General features: G+C 42.8%; 1 protein-coding gene across 2 annotated transcripts in view; it reads right to left on the bottom strand.

Annotated features, from left to right (window-relative positions):
• Positions 1 to 209: 209 nt before the first annotated feature.
• Positions 210 to 23,261, bottom strand: part of GOLGB1 (golgin B1) — a 40,582-nt gene continuing 17,530 nt past the window's right edge. Inside the window, exons 12-24 of one of the 2 annotated variants that reach the window (XM_039570377.1) lie at positions 21,725 to 21,798; positions 19,959 to 20,049; positions 19,130 to 19,197; positions 13,171 to 18,191; positions 10,408 to 12,358; positions 8,783 to 8,961; positions 7,397 to 7,562; positions 6,162 to 6,293; positions 4,899 to 5,057; positions 4,669 to 4,766; positions 3,881 to 3,985; positions 2,251 to 2,356; positions 210 to 1,880 (exon numbers count right to left, since the gene is read on the bottom strand). In XM_039570377.1, the coding sequence (XP_039426311.1) occupies positions 1,746 to 1,880; positions 2,251 to 2,356; positions 3,881 to 3,985; positions 4,669 to 4,766; positions 4,899 to 5,057; positions 6,162 to 6,293; positions 7,397 to 7,562; positions 8,783 to 8,961; positions 10,408 to 12,358; positions 13,171 to 18,191; positions 19,130 to 19,197; positions 19,959 to 20,049; positions 21,725 to 21,798 (8,285 nt within the window). In that variant the 3' untranslated portion in view covers positions 210 to 1,745. Of the gene's footprint in view, positions 1,881 to 2,250; positions 2,357 to 3,880; positions 4,016 to 4,668; positions 4,767 to 4,898; positions 5,058 to 6,161; positions 6,294 to 7,396; positions 7,563 to 8,782; positions 8,962 to 10,407; positions 12,359 to 13,170; positions 18,192 to 19,129; positions 19,198 to 19,958; positions 20,050 to 21,724; positions 21,799 to 23,261 lie in introns of both variants that reach the window. The other variant, XM_039570376.1, reaches the window with a different exon arrangement.

Genomic DNA, 23,261 nt, shown 5'->3' with positions numbered 1-23,261 from the left:
GTCAATTGAAAAAGGCTGAGCAAGAGGTATGATAGGGAAAAAAGGTCAACACCTAGGCATTCACACTGTATAAAGAAACAGAGCTTCTGCCCATCACACAAGGCAGCGCACACACGAGACCTGCAGTCCCACTGTGTCCCACACAAGGTGTGGTGATACAGCAGCACTGCATCCTCCACTTTGACAGTTACTTGACAACATTACACAAATTCCATCTGAAAAATAAACTTTATTATACATACAGGAGCTCATACCCCAGGAAGCTATAGACAAACTATTTGGTCACTGAATTTTACATAGCTAGAGCAAGTTCACACTGATAATTCCTGGACAGCACAAGAGGATATATAGTGCCAGTGCTCTGGACCTGCCAGAGATCCAGCTGGTTTAGCTACCAGTGAAATCAATCCATCCTCAAACAGGCTTTCTTGCACTGGCTAGAGCAGCTTAGTTTACCAGCAATATGAAAAGAACTACCTCTTTCCCATGGGAAAAATGTGAGTGTTAATACTCTACTAAGAGGCAGATAGGATTCTCCTGGCCAGTATTCTGAATGAAATGACCACTCGGGATCTGACAGCAAACACGACTGGAACTTCCTTGGCATTCAACATTCTCCTTTTGGAAGAGGGCAGTCTCAAATTCAGGAGGTCTTTAGAAAACATATGGAAATATATCCATATTTCCATACACCCTAAAAGACCCAGTCCATTTGCATCATTTGATTTGGGTCCAAACACGGCCAAACATCAGCACCAGCTTTCTACACCAGGGATACCAGACCATTTCAGAACTCTGGCTCTTTCCTCAGCACAGAGGAGAGAGTTTATTTCTGGAGTTTCTGCCTTTGCTTTGGGCCCACACAGCACATTATGGACCCCTTCAACACAGCCTGTGCAGGTTCAGTTTCGAGACAAATGTTTAGTAGATGAGAAAGCAGGAGCAGGGCTGCTCTCATTTCTAGAGGTAAGGCAGCACCTTCCATCATGAGAGGTGCACAAATGCTATAAATAGGAGGGGTTTTAACTTAAGAGCTAAAAAGATTCATGTTTCCTATTCCTTTTAAATAACTAAATTACTGGCATTACTTTACAGCCCCGTCAGGGCAGACATATGACTGATTTTAAATGGAATGTTCACCAGGGTCAGATATACTAATTTTGGCCCTTCTTGAACAGGAGATGCAACTGAGCAGGAAACATGATTTTAAGATTCACATTCCTTAAAGTGCCCATAACTTCCTTAGGATATGCATTTCAGACAGCTCTGAGCCACGGAGAAAATCTAAGGGGTGGAAGAGAAAGGGAAGACAATTCTTCTTCTTACATCCAGCTACAGTGTTCCCCCAACCCCACTCATGGATTCAGCCTAAGAGGGGGAAGATTCTGCAGTTTTAGAAGTGCTGACGTACTGCAGCAACTCAAGAGTATTTTTCTTACTCTGACCGCAGCACTATACTGTCTAAAATGAGTGATACTACTTCCAGGTACAGGAACAGATGCTGTCCTCAAGGCTTGCAGCACAACCCTGGATCAGAAAATGAACCACTCACGTAGAAAGACCGAGGGAATGGCAAATCTCCTGAGAGCAGTTCCCCAGTACCAGCACTGACTCTTAACAGCGTGCTGGGTGCAGCTGCTGGTTTGGGAAAGGCGGCAGCTGGGAGAAGTGCTGCCCTTCTACAAGGGCGTGCAGGCCCTTGGTACGCACAGGGCTGAGGCTCCATAAAAGGCTGTCACTCCTCTTCACAGGTGGCCTGTAAAGCACAGGAAGAGCAGAACATGGAGAGCAAGCAGATACACGGCCACTAGCAGAGGCAAGTGGGTCCGGGAGCGGAAGAGAGAGCGTAACAGGCGTCGTAGTCCAAGAGTACTCCGAGTCTGGAAGAGTAAAGAGAGAGCAGTCACTACAAGGAATGGTTGTGTCCCCAGCTGCCTTCATCCAGAGCTCTCCAGACCACGGAGGTAAGTTTGTTTAAGCTAATGAGCATAAACCTTCCCCAAATCATTTCACTGTCAGATCCTAGCACTAGGGCAATCCTCATGAAATATTGCCCTTCCCCTGCTCTCTGCAGGTTTTCCATGAACCAGCCCCATCCAATCCTGTTTCCAGCATGGCAAGAACAGAAGAATTACACAGTCCCCAACCAATTTATGTGTGTCTACAGAGGGATTTAACTGCTGTAGGTTCACAGTTTCTTGCGCCAGCTGGGGCTCACATAATTGACAGCTGCAAATGTTAAATTCTTACTCTGCTGGAATTACTATCCATGGAGTCGATCAGCAAGGACTGCTCGTGACCTGGAGTCATATCAATGCTGGCACTTAAGGAAGATGCCCACTCACTTGACTGCAACCTGCCACAACAAACATGAAATTAAATTCAGTTTCTTATTATGATGCCCCAAATCAACACTGTAATCAAGCTCAGGAAAGAAGGTATTTCTCCAAAAAGGAATCAACCCCTGCAAGCAAACCCTGGCTTCACTTGCTAAGAACTGGTTCCATTTGCACAGGTTTCAGGCCTCCTGAGCTCACATTGAGCAAAAGAACAGGGTGACCCAACTAGCAGGAGTCCTTTTTCCTTTCAAGTGAAATTTCATAGTGTGACTTGAAAGAAGCCAGAGCAGATGATACACCTGTATGTTTTAAGTTCTGTGAAATTATTTTGGAAGCCAGCTCTAGCTGCAATAGTGCTGGTTCTTTCTAACTACTTTCTAGTGACAGAGGCAGCAGTCACATCCCGGGGCTGCCATTTATTAATGAGATCAGCTGCAGGAGGCTTTTACAGACTTCAATGACAGAAGGAGCTACAGTTGTCCAAACTGTGTAGCAATTACCAGGGAACTTCATCCAGAATCCTTCCATACAGACCATTATTTTTTTGCTGAATCAACAAGTGTATCAGAAGAAAGGCATTGTTTTCATGTAAAAGACTCCACTACTCCATAACTCCAGTTATGTGAACTACGAGGAAATGCACAGTGTAAGTGCCTACAGTCAGGTCATGTGCTAAAAAACCCTTCGTAGCCAATGAGGAGAATCGAGCATTTGGAACCTGCTACTCACTGCATCCTAATCCCAACATCTAGTCCAGGTCAGCCACCTTTGCTCTGCTGACTCTCAGGGCATCTGTCCAGTGCCCCAAGATACGCAGTGTCCTGTGCAGTGCAGAGCACAGTGCTGGATACTGGGGAGGGGCAGGAGAGGGAGGACAAAAGTCCTTTTTCCTAAGTGTTTAATTGTTTCTCAACAACCAAATTAATGAAAAGTTTGTGTTAATTGGCAATACATTAAAAAAGAATGACATTCTTCAAGTCAAAACTGTTTCATGCATGACAGACAAGTGCTTACTGAGAAGACAAATCCCCTGGAAGCATGACAACTCCTCTTTGGCCTGCATCCAATTCTCAGTCTCCAAATTATATCTTCCAGTAGTTAATGTAACTAATTGAGAAAGTGGGCATCTAATTTCTAGACAGAATTTGTCAATGTCTAGTCATTTGTCTTATTCTATCTGCCTATAATTGAAGGAAATGAATTTCCTGAACTCTGGGAAACACTTATTTTACAGTAAGAGTGACTGAGCACCACACCAGTTGCCCAGGGAGGTTGTGAAGTCTTCCTCCTTGGAGATACTCAACAGCCATCTGGCCATGGTCCTGGGCAGCTGGGTCTAGGTTGAGCAGGGGGTTGGGCCAGACAGTCTTTGGAGGCCCCTCCTGACCTCAACCTTTCTGTGATTCTGTGACAGACACGGTAGTTGTCTCTATGCCCCCAGTGCCATTTGACAGAAGGGTATGATGAAGTGCAAATGAAAAACAGAGCTAGAACCACCACACTTCTATGGTGATAGCGTTTGTTTGCTCAAGCTGCCTCACCTCCTGATCTGATCCTGTGCCGCAAAAAGCGCCTCCTCTGCAGCAAGACGACGGTCCCGTTCTTCCTCCAGCTGCTCCTCCAAATACTTCATATCCTGCTTTGTGCTGCTATGTAAATGCTCTGTTTCAGACAACCTTTCCGAAAAAAACAAAGCATATGCCAAAAAAGGCCTAATTCATGGACTATTGTGTTTCTGTTTATATTGACTATTGCAGTGTTTGAAGAGACTCAAATTACCTCCCAGCTCACGCAGGAGACTTAGTTATCTTTACTATATTTAAACTATTTGGAAAACATGAGAGAAGATAAATCTCTTGAAGCTTCTGTTTCACATCAGGAGGGAGTTCCTTGGTTCTGTCATCCATGGCTCCACCTTATGAAAATTATTTTGAAAGGGTATGAGGAGTCATGTGCTAGATCTTAGTTTCAGAAAGTTACAAGGAATCTTGTGCTACATCTCAATTCCAGACACTCTCAGGCTACAGCCTTGAGACCAGGACCATTGATATACTTCAGCAGCTCCTGAAGATGCAGCCGACTAGATCCAAGATGCTGGCTGGCTGGCATTGCTGCTGCATGTTGTCACTGTGGTTTTTTAAAGCTCTAATCCAAAGAGATAACTAATGACAGCTACTAAGTGCATACGACAGTTCCTCCAAATCCACAAGATCCTAATGTGGGACTGAGTTTTCCCAACACACTGGTACAGAATAAAAGCAACATCACTAGCCTCAAGAACTCCATCAGGACCAACATCCCCATCCCTGTTTTCTCAGACTTTCTTTACCTCAGCTGTAGCTCCTGCAGTTCAGGTGTGTAACTGCCTCTCTGCGGCTCATTCTTTTCTTGGGGTGCTCCTGGAGCAGCATCCGTTGCAAACAGCTCCTGAAAGAACACAGGAATGTACTGCAGACTGCACTGAATGAAGAGGACACACAGCCACTACAATGCTGGACAGTTAGCAGAGCCACTTGAAATAAGCTTTTCCCTGCTGTGCACCAAGCCCAACCCCCTTACCATGCTCTTGTCTGCAGCCTGCAGCTCCTGGAGCTGCCTCTCCAGCACTAGGCAGCGGTTCAGGACCTCACTGTAGTGCTGATGGCTCTCACAGATGCTCCGACTGCTCCCACGCAGCTGGAGGGAAAGGGCATTTTTCTCCTCAAAGACCTGAGATAGCTGAGAAGAGAACACAACTAGCAAGCAAAGAAATTGATTTTGTGAAAGCAAAAATCTTCTCTGTCTAACTGAGGGTAAGAATTCTCTTGAGAACATATAACTACCACGCTGCCCATCACTAAGGTCCGAAGACCAGTGACAATCTCCAAGAGTAGCTTGCGGCAAAGATTTCTGGAAGTCTCAAAACATCAAAGAGATGTACAGAATACTGCATGTCAAGAACAGTATTTCTAAAGTGCTGCGATTGACCTAAACCTTTCAGAAATACCATCAGTAAATGATTTTATATTCTCATTTTCTCCTTCAACACAACTCTTTCTGAAGATGGATAAATTCTGGGTCTTCCATTTCAGTGTGGGAATTGACTGATTGTGATTCTGCACTGAAACGAAGGAAGTGTTTCAAACTGGCAGGCAGAAGTGAAGATGACAAGCTTGCCGTCCCAAGGAGGGACTTCCTTCAGCAGCCCAGAAAGCAGGAGGCTAGAAAGTGCTCCCGACAATAGACATGGAACCTGTAAACAACTTTCTTCATATGGTCTCACTCTTTGGTCCCTTTGTCTGATCTTCATCTCCCTCCACCCATCTTTCCCCCAGTCCTCCTTATCTGTCCTCTCTCCCCACCTCTCCCCTTCTCTCACCTCTTTCTTTCCTCCCCTGTCCTCTTCCCTCTTCCTTTCTCCCTCTGGTCACCTGGGAGAAAGGGCACCACATTTCAGTGGCAGAAAAGCTGCTGATTCAGACCGTGTCAGTGAGCCTGCTGGATGGGATCTGCATGGGGCCTGGATATCCTTCTGGTCCATACAGAACAGCTGTCCCACTCATGGCTTCTCTCTCCAATGCTCTGACTCACCCCAGTTACTCACTGAGGGAGAGCAGTGTGGGAGATGAAGGATGGGCTCTAGTGCTGTGCAAGCCCCATCCAGCAACAGGGAATCCATCAATGTGATTCTAACACTGCTTTTTTGAGAGATGTATTTCTGGTTTTGTGTTACTTCATTGAATGCCCCCAAGGACAGATCCATTCCTGCTTCCTGAGCCCTATTCCACCCTAACCTTCCCCATATTCCTCATCCGCAAGCAAGTATAAGACATGGATCAGTACCTTGCTGTTTAACTGCTGAATTCTAAGCTCTTTCTGGTGCAGTTCTTTCAGACTGTCACTTAGCTGGGCCTGGAGGCGTTTCATCTCTGTTTCTAGGCTTGAAAAGTCCCCTTTCAGGACTCCTGGAGAAATCTGCCAAGGAAAGAACAATGAAAAATATATTGCACATGTGACAACTCGCTCTTGTGTTAGTCCTCTCTTTTCAGTATTCCAAGGTCAAACCCAACATTATTCCTAGACCTGGAACTTGAGCTGCTCAGGCAAAAGAGCAAATGGGCAATAAACAGAAATATCCTAAAAGCCATCTGAAAATCCAAACGGTTAGGAAAGATCACCAGACTTGCATATATGATGGCTCCTTCTCAAAAGTTGTCTTAAAGCTGTTTACAATACAGGAAGAAAAAAAAAAAAAGGCACATGAATGAGAAAAGAAAAAACAAACAAAACCCCAAGCAATGTCCACACTGCTCTAATCAACAAAGACCAGAAGGCCAGCACTGAGAATCCTCCTGGAAAGCATCACATGAACATTGTTCAAACTTTTTCTTTGCATATATGCACGGATGTATCAAAGGGATAAGGGAGATTTCCTACCCCCTCCACTGACATACACCACTGGAAAATTGCAGACGTGGATGGGAGAGCTCTCTCTTGGCTCTGATGCACTGCACTGTGCATGCAGCCTTCCCTTGACAAGCAAAATACCAAACATTTTCCACTCCACTTTTAGAACTATATATACAGGGGGAATAAGAGAGAAGGTGCAGTGTTCAAGCCTCAGCTTCTCTGGGCTTGAACCAGGAATGTAAATCCCTGTTCCAGTAAAAACAGCAAGAAAAATTCATTAGAAAACTTAAAAATTAAGACGTGACACTAAAATGAGAACTAAGCCAGAAAATCTTAGATTCAAAGACAGTGCAAGATTGCAATTCTAAAACAGCCAGAATACACAGCTGAGAAGTTCCATGCTGCTCCAAAGGACCCAAAGTGCCTACAAAGCCCTGTTGCTTTTACCCTCTTTCTTGAAACACTGGAAACCAGGAACTTAAGGAAGAGCACTTCGGGGTAAGTTCTAAAACTTTCAGTGATGCAAGTTAAATTGTTGGTACTATCTTCGGAGGCCTCATAACCACATCCAATACTGCAGTCTGTAGGAGCTGGATACAGGCACCACACGCTCTTCTGGCTGAGTTTCAAGGCTCACACTTCCAGTAAAGAAGTATCTTTCCACTCACCTTGCCTTGGTGCTGTTCCTCTATGACTTGAGACTTGCTGAAGGGTAGCGTCATTTCCTGTGTGATCCTTTGTAAATGGCTCAGCTGCTTGTCCTTCTCTGCTATGGCCATCAGGTACTGCTCCTTCATGCTGCTTCTCTGCTTTTCCCAGGTGGTCTTCTCCTGTCTGCCCAGCACCAAACAAGGGAAATTACAAGGAAGTTACCAGTATCACTTATGCCCAGGTATCCAGCTAAGAATGAGCAAAGGGTGATTCAATCACCATCCCCATGCTAGACATGAAGTTTTATAACCAAGCCAAGCCAAAACAACTCACTTAAGTAGAGGAACCTTAAGAGCAGGTTTAAGGAAGTTCTCTGTATTTGGTTGAACACTTCTGATTGTTCCATGCTCACACTTTTTGTGTTCCTGGACATTGTTTTGATCTCACTGTACAGAGTTTTGTCAAGGAAGTCACTGTCATTGCCACTTGTCCCCATAACAATTTCTCTACACGGTCACATGTGCACCAGACCCATAGTACTGATCCCACCACACCAACATGAGGCCATCACTTCATGTACAGTGTAAAAGCAACACAGGAAATAAACCTCCTGTTCTTTTGTCAGGATAAATAAAATTTGTAAGATGCTTCAACTTTACGAGATCTGAAGTTTTAGTTTGAGGGTCAGATTGGGGGCAGGGGGAAGGGAGAGAACTACACGTTTTTATATCACTCTGGACAAAGATAAGCCATAGACCTTTTTACAAAGAAAATCCCACCCTTTTCATTCCAGCCTCAGGCATTCTTAAATGGATCTCTGAAATATTTGAAAGCATTTCCCCCCCCCCCGCCCCGTTTTTCAGAACAGATTTGTCTGACTAGTTTTAGTCCAGTTGGAGAAGACAATTTTACTAGAAGTGAATTACAGAGTTTTTTAAAAACACTAGAAGACATAGATCAACTGAAATCAAGGATTAGACAGCCATACAAAATAAGTATGTTCTAAACTATGGTATCAGTGGGATAATAAAGGGTTTTCAGCAGCAGCCTGTAATGGAGAGTACTGTGATCATATACGTAAACTCCAATACAAGAAACAGCCTCAGTTTCCTCTCCAACAGATGATACTGACCACCACCAGATGAAGGAAATAAGAACTAAAAGGTCACTGATCTATTTCGCACAGGCACTGACCTCCAACCTGCTGGGCTGAAATTCAGAGGCAGAAGCTGGACAAGGGAAACACGTGCCCTCTCCTGGCCAGGGCAGAGTGCCTCAGTGGCACCTGGCACAGTCCAGGCTGAGGTTCTCAGCATTCCCTTCACCTCTGCCCACAACTGCTCTTTGATAGAAACGAACACATTTGCATCATCACCGAGGCAGGGACCAGACAAACAGTTCACCTGAGCTGCTGGAGCTCCTGCCGGTACACAAATCCTTCTTGCTGCAGTTGTTCTTGCAGACGGAGCTGTTTGTCTGCCTCTTGCTCCCACTCCTGCAGTTGTGCCTTTAAGCGAGAATTCTCAGCGGCTTCCACCCCGACCAGGATGTATTGCTGCTGCAGATTCTCCAGCTCTCTTACCTGGAATTAAAGGGAAACATCAGTGTGTGACAGCTGAGCAAGCATCAGGTTTATTACTTAGAACTGTTCAAGAGCATTTCTCAGTGTGGTATCTGGAGGGAAAAAAGGTCACATTCAGATGACAGAGGAACTAGAAATTGAATCATCAAATGCAGCAGTGTACTAAAAATTGCTCAGAAAAAAAAAACCCTCAGAGAATTGTATTGTTAATGAGGGCAGTTGAATTTTGAGCCCTCCCATGAAGATACAACATACATTAGAAGACTCCAGGCTATAATATTAATTATCTTATTCAGAGGAAAAGAAGGAACAGAAGGAGCTGGTTAAGCATAACTCCTGAAGTTGGTATTTACTGTAAACCAGGAAACTGATGAAGTAAAATCCTTTTGGCTTTCCAATTCCAGTCATGCTGTAATTAGAAGTAAGTCGTTGTTACGCATGCATCACTGCAATTGTTTTTGAAGACAAGAAGATATGGCTGACTCTGGAGACGGGAAAGTACTTAATGAGTGGCAGTGGGACGTAACTGTCAGTCTGTCTTCTGATCAGCAACGAGAACTCTGAAACTTGCTGGGCTGCACTGTGCCAGTGACTACACAAACACAGACACATCCAGTGTGCAGGCAAGGATGTCAAAAGGAATCTGCAATGTCTTGTACCCGCCTTGGAAATCAGCTGCCAAGAGGAGGAGGAAATTCAAGCCTTTGCTCTAGTCTCTTTCAGAAACCTAAGGCAAATCAAATGCATGAGCTGACACAGGTGTGAACTAAGCAGGTTAACAGGGACCTGATTTCCATGATTTCATATTTTAAACCAAGCTAACAGAGAAACCACCCTGGGAAATTAACAAAGAAATCACAGCCTCCATGTCAGAGAAAATAACATAGATGGCCTATACCAGATCCATGGGGTCTGATGGAGCATGCCCACAAATACTAAGGTCATTGGGAGGCAACTCCATTACCTTTGAAAGGTCATGGTGACCCAAGAGGTTCCTGAAGACTGGAAGAAAGCAAATGTCATCCCTACCTACAAGAAGGGCAAGAAAGAGGAGCTGGGAACCTGCAGTCTGGTCAGCCTCATCTCCATCCCTGGGAAAGTGAGGGAGCAACTAATTCTGGAAACCATTTCCAGATACATGAAAAAACAGGCTGGCCAGAGAAGAAGTGGAATATTTACCAGTGGAGATATTCAAAATCCAACAGGACATTGTACAGAGCAACCTATTCCAGCCAACCTTGTTTGTGCAGGGGGGTTGGACCAGAAGATCTCTAGAAGATCTCCAGAAGACCCTTTGAATCTCAGCTATTCTGTGATGTCATGACGACAATGATCTATGCATCACATTGCAATTACCAGATCTAAGTGTGCTGAATTTTAAGACTTGAAGATCCAAGTCTCGTGTGGTGCTTTAAGTAAGAGCAGGAAGAGAGAACAAGGACTTACTACTCTGTCTCTGTCACTCTGCAAGGAGGCCAGTGCCTTCTTCAGACTCTGCGCTTCTGAAGAAGTGGTAGAAGTGCTCCCTTCTGCTTGCTGTTTCACTTCTTCAATCTTACGTGTTTTGTCCAATTCATTCAACAGACGGTCTCGGTCATTCTGCAGGCTTGCCATAGCCTTGGTGAAAGATTTGACTTGGTTGGAAGAGCCTTCCAGTTCCAAAGACAAATGGAGAAGCTCATCATCTTTAGCTCTGAGCTGCTGATTAAGTTTCTCAATCTGGGCCAAGAGACCTCTTTCATCAATAGCCTTCTGCAGTTCTGTCAGCTCAGACCTCACCATATCTCGGTCCCTGGCAATGGAATGTTGCTCCTCTTGTAGCTGAGCCATCTGTTTCTGAAGATTCTGTACTAGACTCTTTTGTTCCTCTAAGTCTGCAGAGTATTTCCGTTTCAAAACGTGAAGCTCTTCATTGGCCTGGTCTCGACTATCCTGAAGAGAGCTCATGGACCTCCCAAAAGACTGAATTTGAGCTCTGAGATCTTTGTTTTCATCTGTGACTGTAAGCAATTTCTGTTCCATTTCCATCAAGTCCCGTGCCAACTCTGCTACTCTCTCTTCTGCTGTCTCTGTTTCGTTCCTCAGTATCCCTGCATCATGATGCAGGTGCTTCAATTCCTTCTGGAGCCTGTCCTCAGCCTCTCCCACTCTCTTGGCTGCATCCCTTTGAACACATTCTAGCTCCCCCTCCAGTTCCATTATTCTTTTCTGGGAGAGGGAAAGCTTGTGACTCAGTTCTTGTACCTCTTCCTCTCGAGCCTTCAGTTCTGCTTGACACTCCATGATGGGACTCCCCTCATGTAATGCTGCCATCTCACTCTGCACCCGGGACAGAGACGACATAAGGGTTTCGATCTCTTGAGACATACTGACTTTATCCTCTCTCAAGGCTTCCATGCACTTCCTGAGATCGTCCTGAGTACACTCAGACTCTTTCAGCTGTGTTTCTATGGTTGCCTTCTCATTTTCCAGAGTTTGGATCCGCTGAAGCTGTATTTTGAGAAGTTGCTTCTGTTGGGAGTCCTTTATTGAAATCACTTGGTTAAGGTCTTCTCTGTACCGCACCAACTCTGCATTCAGCTTGGCATTCTCAGAGTTGAGGTCATCCATCTGGCTATGGAAACTTCTAATTTCTTCCTTGAGCTTGTTGTTTTCAGCAGCAGCGTCTTGAATTAGCTGGTCTTTTTCCAAGATTATAACAAGATGGCGTTCCTCAAGCTGCTTGTAGTCCCTCAGTATGCGGTCTCGGTCGTCCTGCAGAGATGACATGGACTTGGTGAAGGAGTCCAGTTGTGCCTTCTGCTGCTTACTTTCTTCTCTGTTTATCTTCATCTTTTCAGTGAGATGATCAAGTTTGTCAAGAATTTTTTTCTTTTCATTTTCCAAGGCTTTTTTATCTTCTTCCTCCTTAATTAGCCTACACTCCAACTCTTTCATCTCTTCAGAATGTTGCTGCTGTAATTCAGCTAGAGCAGCCATCACTGCTTCTTCTTTGGCAGACAGCAAACTCATGATCTTTTGATCTTTGGCACTGGTTTCTTCATGCAGCTTATTTGTTAGGTCCTTGGAAGCCTGCAGATCAGCTTCAAGCTGTTCACAGTTGAGTTTAAAATTCTGGATACTGGTCTCTTGTTGCTTGACCACAGTCCCCAGCTCTTCCCTGGCCAGCTCACATCTGGTGAAGGAATTCTGTAAGTCAGCAAGCTGGTCTCTCAGGCTGCTGATTTCTGAGCCCAGTTCCTGCTGTTTATTCTGAGACTTGCTGTACAGTTCCTGAGACCGCTCAAGCCGAGTCAAAAGCTCTTTTTTTTCCTCCTGCAACATTTCACATGTCTTTTGATGATGCTGAATCTCCTGCCTGCAGTCAGCCTCCCAGTCTTTCTTGCTGCGTTCCAGCCTGAAAACAGAAAAGATAAAGTTGGTCAAAAATCCATGAAGTACCTCAATATCTTAACCCACACTAACACTGGTTTTATACTAATTTAGAAAAGCCACAGAATTCGTTTTACTTAAAGAAAAACTGGAAGAGCTGGAAATAGCTCTCAATTTAAAATTCAAGCTATCTTTTAAAGTTCTGACTGTACTACTGCCTGAAGGGGGTGGTGCCAGGGGAATATATTCTTTTAAAGTTGTCCATGCCAATACTGAAAAAAATGGAGGCACTTAAACACTGAATGTTATCACCTCCTTTTCATTACATTAATTCTCTCGTCCACTGTAGCTAACAATAAAAAAAACTCCACACCATCCCACAGTGAAATTGCTGTTCTGATACCTTTGATGTCCATTTCATGCTCCAGCATGCAAAGATACAGCATATAAACATTTTATAAAACAATTTTACTCATGTTAAGAATGGTTTGGTTCTGAATTTTGGAAATACACAGATGTACGTTCTGATAGGTTTCCATAGCTCCATCTTCCCCATAAAATTTATTTTGGGATTAAACTGGAATTATGTATCCCAATGCTCTCTTGACCTCTCAGTGCAATAACTCCATGCAAAAGAAACTAATTAATCTGAAATCTGAAAGACTCTAGATAGTAATCGGATGGTGAGTGCTTGTCACAGAGAACAGATTTAACACAGGTATCCTAATGATGTGAAGAAGGACTATTTTAGATTGCTGATCACCCTGTGTCCTTGTGCAGACAATAAATACAAAGTAACCTTTTCCCCATAAACCTCCCCTGACACAGCTTATTTACCTGGATATATGAGTCTGGAGTTCTTCCATACGCATGGTCATGTGTTTCATCTGGTCCTTTAGCACAACACAAGCTTCCTCTTTTGAACATATTTCTTCTTCCTTCTTTTGAATAGTTTCAGTGAATTTCTTCTCCCATGTTTTTGATTCATCTATCACTCTATCCCTATCATCCTGAAGGGAAGACATGCTCCTGGTGAAGGCTGCAAGCTGGGCTAGTGTTTTGTTTAGACTGCCTTCCAGTTGCTTGGCTTCGTGATCCTTTGTCCTCAAGGAGTCTTGCAGATCACCAACTGTTGTTTCCATGTGGTCTTTCTCCCTCTGCAATGTCGCCAGCTTTTCTTCCATGTTTTTAATTTCCTTCGAGTGCTTGTCTTTTTCCTGTTCCAGTCTTCTCTCAAAGTCCTCATCCTTTTTCTTCATTTGAATTTTAATTTTCTCTTTGTTTGCTTGCAACTCTTCTTTCACTTTGACACTCTCAGCTAGAACCCTTGCTGCCTCACTTTGAGTGTCATCCAACACTACTTTGCAGAGAGCAAGCTCTGCCTGGGCTTTCTTGGTGTCTTCAACTGCTTTAGCTGAAGTTTCTTTGGCTGCTTCTACCTCTCTCTGAGTCTCACTCTGCAGAAATTCCAGAGCTTTAACAGTTCTTTCTAAACTACTGTTCTTCTCCTGGCTTTTAATACAGTCCTTCTGCAGCTGACTAATCTCCTGCTGTTTCTGTTTCAGCAGTTCTTGAAGCTCCTTTATATGTGTGCTGCTTTCTCCTCTCCAATTGTCTTTTAGCTTTTCTACAAATTCCTTTTGCTTTTCTGAACTTGCTTTGCTTTTCTCCTTTGCCATCCGACTTTTCTCCTCCTCCAGTTCATGCATCATTCTCTGCAAACTCTGAAGCTCATGTTTCAGTTGATCATTTTTGGTTTGGAAGTCTGTTGCATCTTGCTGATAGTTTCCAATACTTCCATTAAGTTCTGCCAGCTGATTCATGAGCCTTTCTTCCAAGTCATCCTTTTCAGCCGCTAGCGCATCCTTCAGTGCTGTCATTGTGACCAGGTCGTCTTTGGCTTTTTGGACTGTTTGCTCCATCTTTGCTACTGTAGCCTGAAGAGCATTCACTTCATGGACTTTCTCTTCCATTTGGTGCTCTAAAGCCCTTTTCTCACCTGCTAAAGTCTCAACACACCTGCGGATATCCCCCAGCTGTTGCTCTGAAGCCCTTCTACTCTTTTCCAGCTCCATGATTCGTTTAGTGAGCTCAGCTATTTGCTGTCTGTAGATACCAGGATCCTCACAAGGTTTATCAACTTCAAATGCCTCTTGTTCCAGCTCTGCAGCAGGAGGCTTTGGTCTACAAGTTATGTCCACTTGATTTTCAGACCTTTCCATCGGTGGTGGTGTGGCAACTGCCTCATTTGTTTCTTCCCCTGTTGTCTGCTGGGCAACATACTTGTTTACAAGTTCTCTGCTTTCTTTCAGCTTAGATTCTGTTGACTGCAAAAGACACTTCAAGTCCGTGATCTCTTGATTAAGAGACTCCTTTTCAGCTACTACTGTCTCAAGCTGAGTAGAAAGAAACTGGCATTCCCTCCTAGAGCACTCCAGATCTTCTTTCAGGCTAGTGTTTGTAAAGCTCTCTCCAGTCCTGTGTAGCTCTCCATCTGTAAAATGCATCTCTGCTCTAAGCTTCTCATTCTCCTCCTCTAGTTCTAGGATCTTTTGTTGCTTTGATTTTGCAAATTTTCTCATTTTCTCCTTCATTCCATCAATTTCCTGTCCAGCTTCCTGTAGCTGCTTATCTGTTTCCTCTTTTTTGGCTTCAGCCCTTTTTAGCTGAAGGAAAATTTCCTGCTTTTCCTGCCTAACAGTTTCCAACACACGCTGAATTCGCTCAGCCTCATTACTCACATTCTCATATGACTGCAGCAGAGTTTCATATTCTCCCTGAAGCTCCTTGTATTTCTCCTGCCACTCAGAACTCTCAGTGGCTTGAAAGCACTTCAATGATTCTACCTCCTTCTCCAGCTTCTCTTTCTCTAGAATAACTCTGTCCAGATTAAGTGTAAGGTTTTTACAGCATCCATCAAGATTCTGATTTTCTCTAAGTACTTTACCAATTTCTGCAGTAAGTTTTTCTCGCTCTCCAGTGAGGCACATTAACTTTTCTGTTAAGGTATCTGTTTCTTTAACATGGCCACATATTTGGCTTTCCATATTTGTCAGCTTGACAGAAAGATTGTCAATAGTAGTTTTAGCATTAGCCAGTTCCTCTTTTAGAGATTTGCTCTCCTTTAGTGCCTCTTTTCTAGAGATAAGTGCAGCTTGCAACTTTCTTTGCATTTGATTCTTCTGTTTAGCTGCTTCTGCATTGTCCTCTTGTTTCTCCTGAATTTCAAGCATCTCTGTTTGCAGTTGCCTGCTTTGTTCCTCATGCACCTGAGCCTGAGCTTCCAACTGACCACACAGTCTTTTGACTAAGTCCTCTTTTTCCAGCAATTGTGCCTGCACATTAGTGAGAACTTTGCTCTTCTCCTTTAACTGCTGGTTAAGAAATTCCATTTCTTCATCCTTTTGATGCACAAGGATTTTCAAGTCTTCCAGACTGGCCACTCCAGAAGTTTTTCCATGACTCTCCTCCAGTTCTGTCTGAAGACTTGCTCCCTTAGCTTCAGCTTGGTCAGAGGTTCTCTTTAGCCCTTCTATCTCCACAAACAACTGTGCTATGTGCTGTTGCAAATCAAAGATTAATTCTGATTTGTGAGCAAGTTCCCTTTGCATATGGCTGACATTACATTCCAATTTCTCTTTCTCCATCTGCAATTGGTCAAGGTGTTTTTTAAATTCTTCCTCAGAAACATCTGCAACTTGTACAAGCTTGTTATTTGTTGTATCTTCTGCTTCCATGAATGAAGACTCCAACCCACCCTGACTCCCAAAAACACTCTCTGATGATTGTTTCTGTTCTTGGAGTTGTCTGAGCTGAGCCTGAATGCTGTCCTTCTCTTTGCTTTGCTGATCAAATTGTTCTTGCAGGATGTTGTAATCATCTTTCTGCTGTTTCAGTTGTTCTCTGTGATGCCTGTCCTTTTCTTGAGCCTTTTTTATAGTGTCTTTACGAGATACCAGAGCCTCTTTAAGTTTTTTTTGAAGTTGTTCTTTTTCTTGTTCAAGAACCAAAATCCTTTCTTTAAGAGCAGACTTTTGATTTTCTTCCAGATTTGTATGTGCTGAACTATGTTTTTCATTTTCTTCATCATCTTCTGGGCTTACATTGCTTTCAGTTACTTTGTCAGGAATTGTCTGATGCTCCATGATTTCATCTTTAATTGAAACAGTGTTTGCCTTACCTTGCAAGCTTTGCCTCATTTCCTCAATCACTGCCTGCAGTCGCGCTTCAGTAGTTTCTTTATCCTGCAGGTCCTTCCGGATGCTCTGCAACTCAGATTCCTTTTCAGAAAGCAGCTGAGTTAGATAGTCCTCACTGGGCTGGTTTTCAAGACTCACTTCTTTGCTGATCATGCTTCTCATGTTTTCTTCCCCTGTAGCTGCCTGAGCCACTGAGGTTTCTGATTCTTGTTCTCTACTCAGTTGTTCTAATTCATTCTCCAATTTGGTAACCTTCTTCAGAAGCTCCTTCCTGTTCACAAGTGCTGCTTGCAGCTTCCGCTTTACTTGCTCATTTTCTTTTCTCAGAAGTTCAACTTGATTTACTAATTCCTCATTTTCTTTACTTGCTGGCTCTGTCTCATTCTGCTGCTCAGATGCCCCACATTTCAGACATGCATCTTTTGCTCCTATGTTTTGTTCTTTTTCTTCCTGGGCTTTTAATAACAGACTTGTCTGCTCCTTAAGACTCTTCAGCTCATTTCCTAGAGAAAATTTCTCTTCGTTCAGTAGAACCATTTTCTCAGACATGCTGACACTGATCTCTGCCATCTGTTGGTCCTTTTCCAGCAAGGCTTGTTGCAGGCTCTCTATAGACCTGGTGTGCGCAGCAACAAGCTGTTCTAGGCTTGCTGCCTCGTGTCCCTTTACGGCTAACTTGTGGGAAAGCTCTTCCATCTCTGCTGTATTCTTCCTCAAAAGTTGTCCTAGATCAAGTACTTCACATTCCTTTGTCTCAACCTGGCTTCTCAGATCCTTTATTTGCATGTCCTGGTCAGAAAGCTGAAGTTGTGCTTCATCCAAGTCCTTTTGCAAAGCTTCAATTTTTATATCCTTGGATTTAAATTCATTTTTAAGGCTCTGGATTTGCTCTCTTAGAAGACTGCTCTGACTGTCTGACAGCCTCTGCTTTTCTGAAAGAGCTAGATCTTCCTCTAGTTGCTTCACTCGCTCCTTCAGTTCTGTTATGATAGAAAGTTCTTTCACCTGACACAAGAGCTGATCTTGTTCTTCAGTCAAAACACAAAATGTACTGTCAGAATCCTCTCTTTTTTTTCTGTATTCCTCAGCCAACTGGTTTAGCCTATTTATTTCTGCACATTTTTCTCCTAGTTCCTTCCTAAAGGATTCTTCTGATTTCTGCAGAATTATTTGCAGTTCTATAATTTGGTTTTGTAACTTTATCAGTTCTTGAGATTGAGAGGTGCTAGGCTCTGGATCTGCTGTAGAAACTTCTTGCATTGCCTTCACCTTACTGCTGCAGGGGACAGGGCTTCCCTGAGGCTCTTCTTGAAGACTGATTCCATTTTCCTGAAGAAAGCCAATTTGCTGCATTTCTGTTTCTCTCAGTAATGAGACACTCTGTGTATCTGACACCTTCAGCTCTTTCCTCTCCAGACACTGTATCTGTGAATTCTCTTCCAGCTGGTTAGCTTCTGTTTGGCTGCCTGTAGAAGTTTGGCCACTGGGGCCCTTGAGCTGGCTTTTCAGAAAAGTTATTTCTTCTTGGGCTTCTTTCAGTTCAAGCAGCAAAACTGACAGCTCTTTCTGTTTCTCTGCAGCGATATATTCTAGAATTCCAGGTGGACAACTTTCCTCAGTAAACTGCTTGCTTCCATTGGTAAAGCCATCTGTCCCTGCCTGAAAGAAAATAGCAGGTATCATTTTTCCTTTGAATCTTGTGAAAGGGCCACTTTTGGAAGTATCTGCTGTCCACATTTTGTAGCCTTTGTAGCTTTCTCAAGCTGGCTTTTGCAATAAATAGAAGCCTCACTAATAATAGGGGGACTCTGTCTTGGCAGCGGGGGGTGGACTAGGTGACATCCAGAGGTCCCTTCCAACCCCAACTATTCTGTGATTCTGTGACTTCCCAGGTCACTTCTGCTAATTTGAGTTTCTGAAGTTGCATCATGAAAGATTCTGGCTTTATGGTCTGAAGGATCAGACCATAAGGACAACTTCCTATTCCCTTTTTTCCCCTTCTCTCTAGATTACAAGACAGTATGACTCTGAAGTCTTTAAGTTCTCCTGTGATTCACAAGCCCTCTAGTGTACTTATCCAGCCACATTTTTGTGGCATCCTATTCATAGTCTTAGAATAAGGAGGTTTTGTCCCCTATTCTATCTGTCCATTTAACATGAAGAAGTAGTAGGATAGAAGCCCATATTCCAATCTGTGTCTATGTCCAAACTGAAAGCGCTAGACAAAGCACCTGGAACAAAGTGCTTGGCTTTTTCCAAATAACTATCTTAAGGTTTCTTCCCACCCCCCAAAACAGATTACAAAAGAAAAGCAGTCACAAATCCTCCCCAGAAACTTTGGATCAACAGCCCACCAATAAGTTAACACGCTGCCGTTGTAAAGGCTGTTCATCAGTTTGGAGGGCAGAAACAATTTTTGGGGAACCACTGAAGGAGGGCTGCTCTTAAACAGTCTGCTGTCATAATGCAGCAACCACTTTAAGTCACAGGAGGTTAAAAAAAGCCAACTCTTTGGGGCTTTTAAACTAAATTAAAGTTTTCATATCTACAAATGCATACAATACTGAAACCAAAAGGGTTTTGGACTACATTTGTACCTCAGAGAGCACGAAAGTGTCATCAAAAGGCTTTTGCACTTCAGAATTCACCAGCTCTCCTGACACACCTAATGATAAAAGGTACACTTGTCACCATCAGCATAACGACTTGCAGGTAAACTCGGTAGGTGAGTGAAGGGACACTAAATTGCACTGGAGCTTCTATAGAAGGTGAGAAAAGACAAAACAAAACAAAACAAGGCAGCAAACCAAGCACACAAAAAAACAACCCAGAGTCTGAGTCTATGCAGTGCACAGACATCCTGTTGTGGTTTAACCCCAGCCAGCAATTCAGACCCTGCAGCTGCAATACGGCTCTGTGCCAACTCCCTGTGTTTGCCACATGCTGGCATCACCTGTACACAGCACTTCTGACCCCTGCAGAAGGATGAAGAGCAAAGAGACAAGTGAACCAGGTAATAGATTGGTTTGACTGTTTTTTCTTTTTTTCATGTGGGATGCGGGCAGGAACTAAATCCTGACACAAAGAGAAATTCACTGGCTTGCAGAGAAAAACACAATTCTTCATTTTATCTTAATTCTCTTCTGTGCCTTACACATCACTCTTTGCATCTACAAATGCACTCCTTCAAACCCTTCTCTCTTTCTAACCTTAGCAACCACTTTTTTCTTCTCTTCTGGTATATCCTACCCATCCCACATTAGAATGTTGTCCTCTACCTCATGTAAATTTTTTCTGCCTTCTGTAGATTATCATCTTTAGATTCTGACCTCAGAGCTCCTCCTTCTAAATAATTTTAAGAGTTGTCCCTGAAACTTCTCAAATTTCCACAATTTTCTTGTCACATGCCTTATTCTGTGTCCTCACCTGAAGAAGCAGAAGAACAGTCTACATAAGAGGCTGGAGTTTCCACAGTCTTCAAGTCTTGCAATTTTGCCTCAGCACCAATATTCTTATTCTGTGGGTTGAAGAAAAAACACTGAGCTTTGAGCCAGGATCCTGGTATGAGAAGACAGCTCTTATAGCTGTCTACTGCTCTGCCAAGCTCTAAGTAAACCTATCAGTCCCAACTTTGGACACAACTCTGAAGCCTACGGAAAATAAATAAATAAATAAATAATAAAAAAGAGAGATTTGTTTTGATGTTAAGCAATAGACTAAGACATATCTCACCAGATTAACATATCAATCGATGCAATGATTTAAATAACTTCCTTCCCACCCTGAGATGATTTCTCTTCCATCTTCACTACTTCAAAGGGACTAACTACAGTATCATAACCTTTCACTGACTGCCCAAGCAGAGAAGGTGAGAGGTCACATGTCTGTCAGTCTATGCGTCATTGCTCCAGCAGATAAAGGATCTGGAGTCTTCCCAATAAAGTTTTGCTAGGCTCTATCACACAAACAAACTAATAACCCCATAAGAACCTTTTAACTGCTAGATGTCCTTAACCTGGGTTTAGGTAACTATGTAACTTGACCTAAAGCCATGGGTCAGGTGCACAAATGGTAGGAATAGCTGTCCACGTGTAAAAAGTTAGATGCAAGCTATTTAGCTGGACTCTTTTTTATAATGAATACATTGAAAAGGACAATTCCAGGGTTGTTTTCATTGACCCATTTTCAACTTAATCCACCTTGTTCCAGGTGATTCATATGCTAAATAACCTGTTTTTTCCACTATCTATTAAGGGGCAGTAGAAAATAGCTCAAATGCTTACATCTGCCCTTGAAAAGACTACATGTGTGGGTGTGTGCATATTGCCACTGATCTACCAGCTCACAGCTTGACTGCAGGCAGTTGGAAGGTAACGGTCTGAGTCAAGCAGGATGAATGACTCAAAACATTTCTCCAGTTCCAATGAGTCCCAAATATCAACCTTCACCTTAAAACTTCACAGTAATACACATACCCTCTGATAGAGAGGAATGTATTAGATAAAACACAGCATCAACCTTCCCCCTGTGGACAGGATGGGCAAGCAGAACAGGCTGCAAAGAGCCAGACCTTGCTCTAAGCTAACAAACAGTTCCACAGCAAATCCTCAGTACAGATACACAGAGGCTGTCATCTCCCTCCCCATGCTGAGGGTAAAGCCAAGCAGCAGGTTCCTAATCCTGCATTCTTCCCAACAATAGCCTGACTGCATTTGTACCTGCAGCTGGACACGGTGGAGTAGCACAAGGACAGTGCCCACCTGTCTCCCACTCAAGGAGCACACAGCTTCCCCCAGTCAGTCAGCCAGGTGCCCATCAGGGCAGTGGGAACGGACAGGGCCCGTTTGAAATGACATATAATGACAGCTGAGTCTTTGGAACTGTACTTCCAGAGACCTGTCTCAGTTTAGCCCATGGTTTTGCTGAAAAACTAACTCACAAGAGGCAGAAAATAGCACAAACATGGACTGGGTGGATGAAGGACACAAGAAATCCACACAGCCAGCAAAGGGAAACACAGTCCATTATGAACACAGCGCAAGAAGTATTTGGAAGCTATTTCTTTCACCATTAATCCGGTTAATAATAACCTTCCAAAGAGGATTGATAAAAAGACCATGACAGCTTAGCTGTTTTAAGGCCAGTCCTTGACCTATTTTAGTTTTAGCTTATTTCAGCTGCTTAATGATTACCTGTTCTGCATCTTCTGTGATCATCACAGCTTCCTGCTGAGGCTCCTGGAGAACAAGTTGCAAATGCAGAATTTCTGAAACATTCAAACACAAAAAATTTCTTTGAAAATTAAGACTCTGCTTTAGACAGAAATGGGATAGTCTTCCAGGAGCTTTAGAGAAAGGACACGTGGCTGTTAATAACAGTTAATGGAGATACATAACACTGTCATTGGATAATGTGGGTTTAGTTTTTTTAGAGGCAACCCCATAAACAACATGCTGTTTTAAGCAGCTTTTAGAAAAGAACAATTGTTGTCATACAGACATACTGAAAGACAGGTAATAGAGATTCAAGTTTTAAGAAACATTTTTATAAAGGAGAGGAGAGAAAGAACTGTTGTAGCAAAATGTTTCAAATTTCATTTGGAAAAAATAAAATGAGAAATTGTTATAAATTTACAAGAAAAACACATTCTGTAATTCCTTCTCAGTTCTAATTAAAGTATTAAGTGATGCCTCTGTTTTTTAGTATAGGAGCTAGTAAAGCAACAAATACTATGTCTTCCCCAGAAATACCAACTTAGAAGCATTAAAAAATGGGCCCCATTTTTGTAGACACATTAACTACCAATGATGGTATGAAAAATATGTTAATATATATGCAAAATAAAATTCAGGACCAAGTAAAACAGTTCTCTTAGGCATTCAAATTTCTGTACTTTTCACTTCTGAGCATGCAGAGAAGACACACATACCATCAACATACAGTACAAGGTTTTCTTCTGTACCCCTTTAAACACTTCTCTACATACAACTGATTATACAAAACTGTATTTGCTAAGTATTATGGAAGTTGAGGAAGCTCAAATGAATCAGTTTTGTGAACTCTAACAACTGGAAGACAGTCTGTGTTTTCTGTGATAATGGCTTTCCTTTACTGATTCATACTATACTGTAGTCTTTCCACCAACTGAACTATGGAAAGCCTCATACAATGTTCCCTTACGTAGCAGGAGGAGAGACCTTCAATCACTCAAAGAGCTGCTTCAAGAAAACTTCAAGGAATTCATATGGATGTAAAGAGAGTTATAGATATTCTGGTATAATGCACTGCTAAACCCGTGGAAATGGAAAGACTACAAGGATTTCAAGAATCTTTACATTTCAAACAATGACAGCTTGAAATTTGAAGGCATTTGTTGAGGTCTGCTTGAAAAGCATCAGAAATTGCAAAATATAAGGTAACTATAAATCCTTATTTCATTCTTTTCAAGTTAGGAATGGATTACGGTGGGCAGTTTTAGGCATCCCACTTTAGATAAGACTGACAATTCATGGGACAAAAAGGAGTAACAAAGTATTTAGAACCTATAGAGCAGACTTAAAAGATGATGATTTTTTACGTTTCATTTAATATTTTGGTAGGTTTTTAAAGAAATTACATCACCCAGTGTTTAAGATCTAAAAAAATGTCAGCAATCAAGTGTTCAATGCACCCAATGGAAACAGAATTACAACAACAACAGCAGCAGCTTGTTCTGAAGTAAACATGCAG

Source organism: Corvus cornix, chromosome 1A, assembly GCF_000738735.6.
Source record: "Corvus cornix cornix isolate S_Up_H32 chromosome 1A, ASM73873v5, whole genome shotgun sequence".
NCBI lineage: Eukaryota > Metazoa > Chordata > Aves > Passeriformes > Corvidae > Corvus > Corvus cornix.
This window is presented reverse-complemented; position numbering and strand designations above follow the sequence as displayed.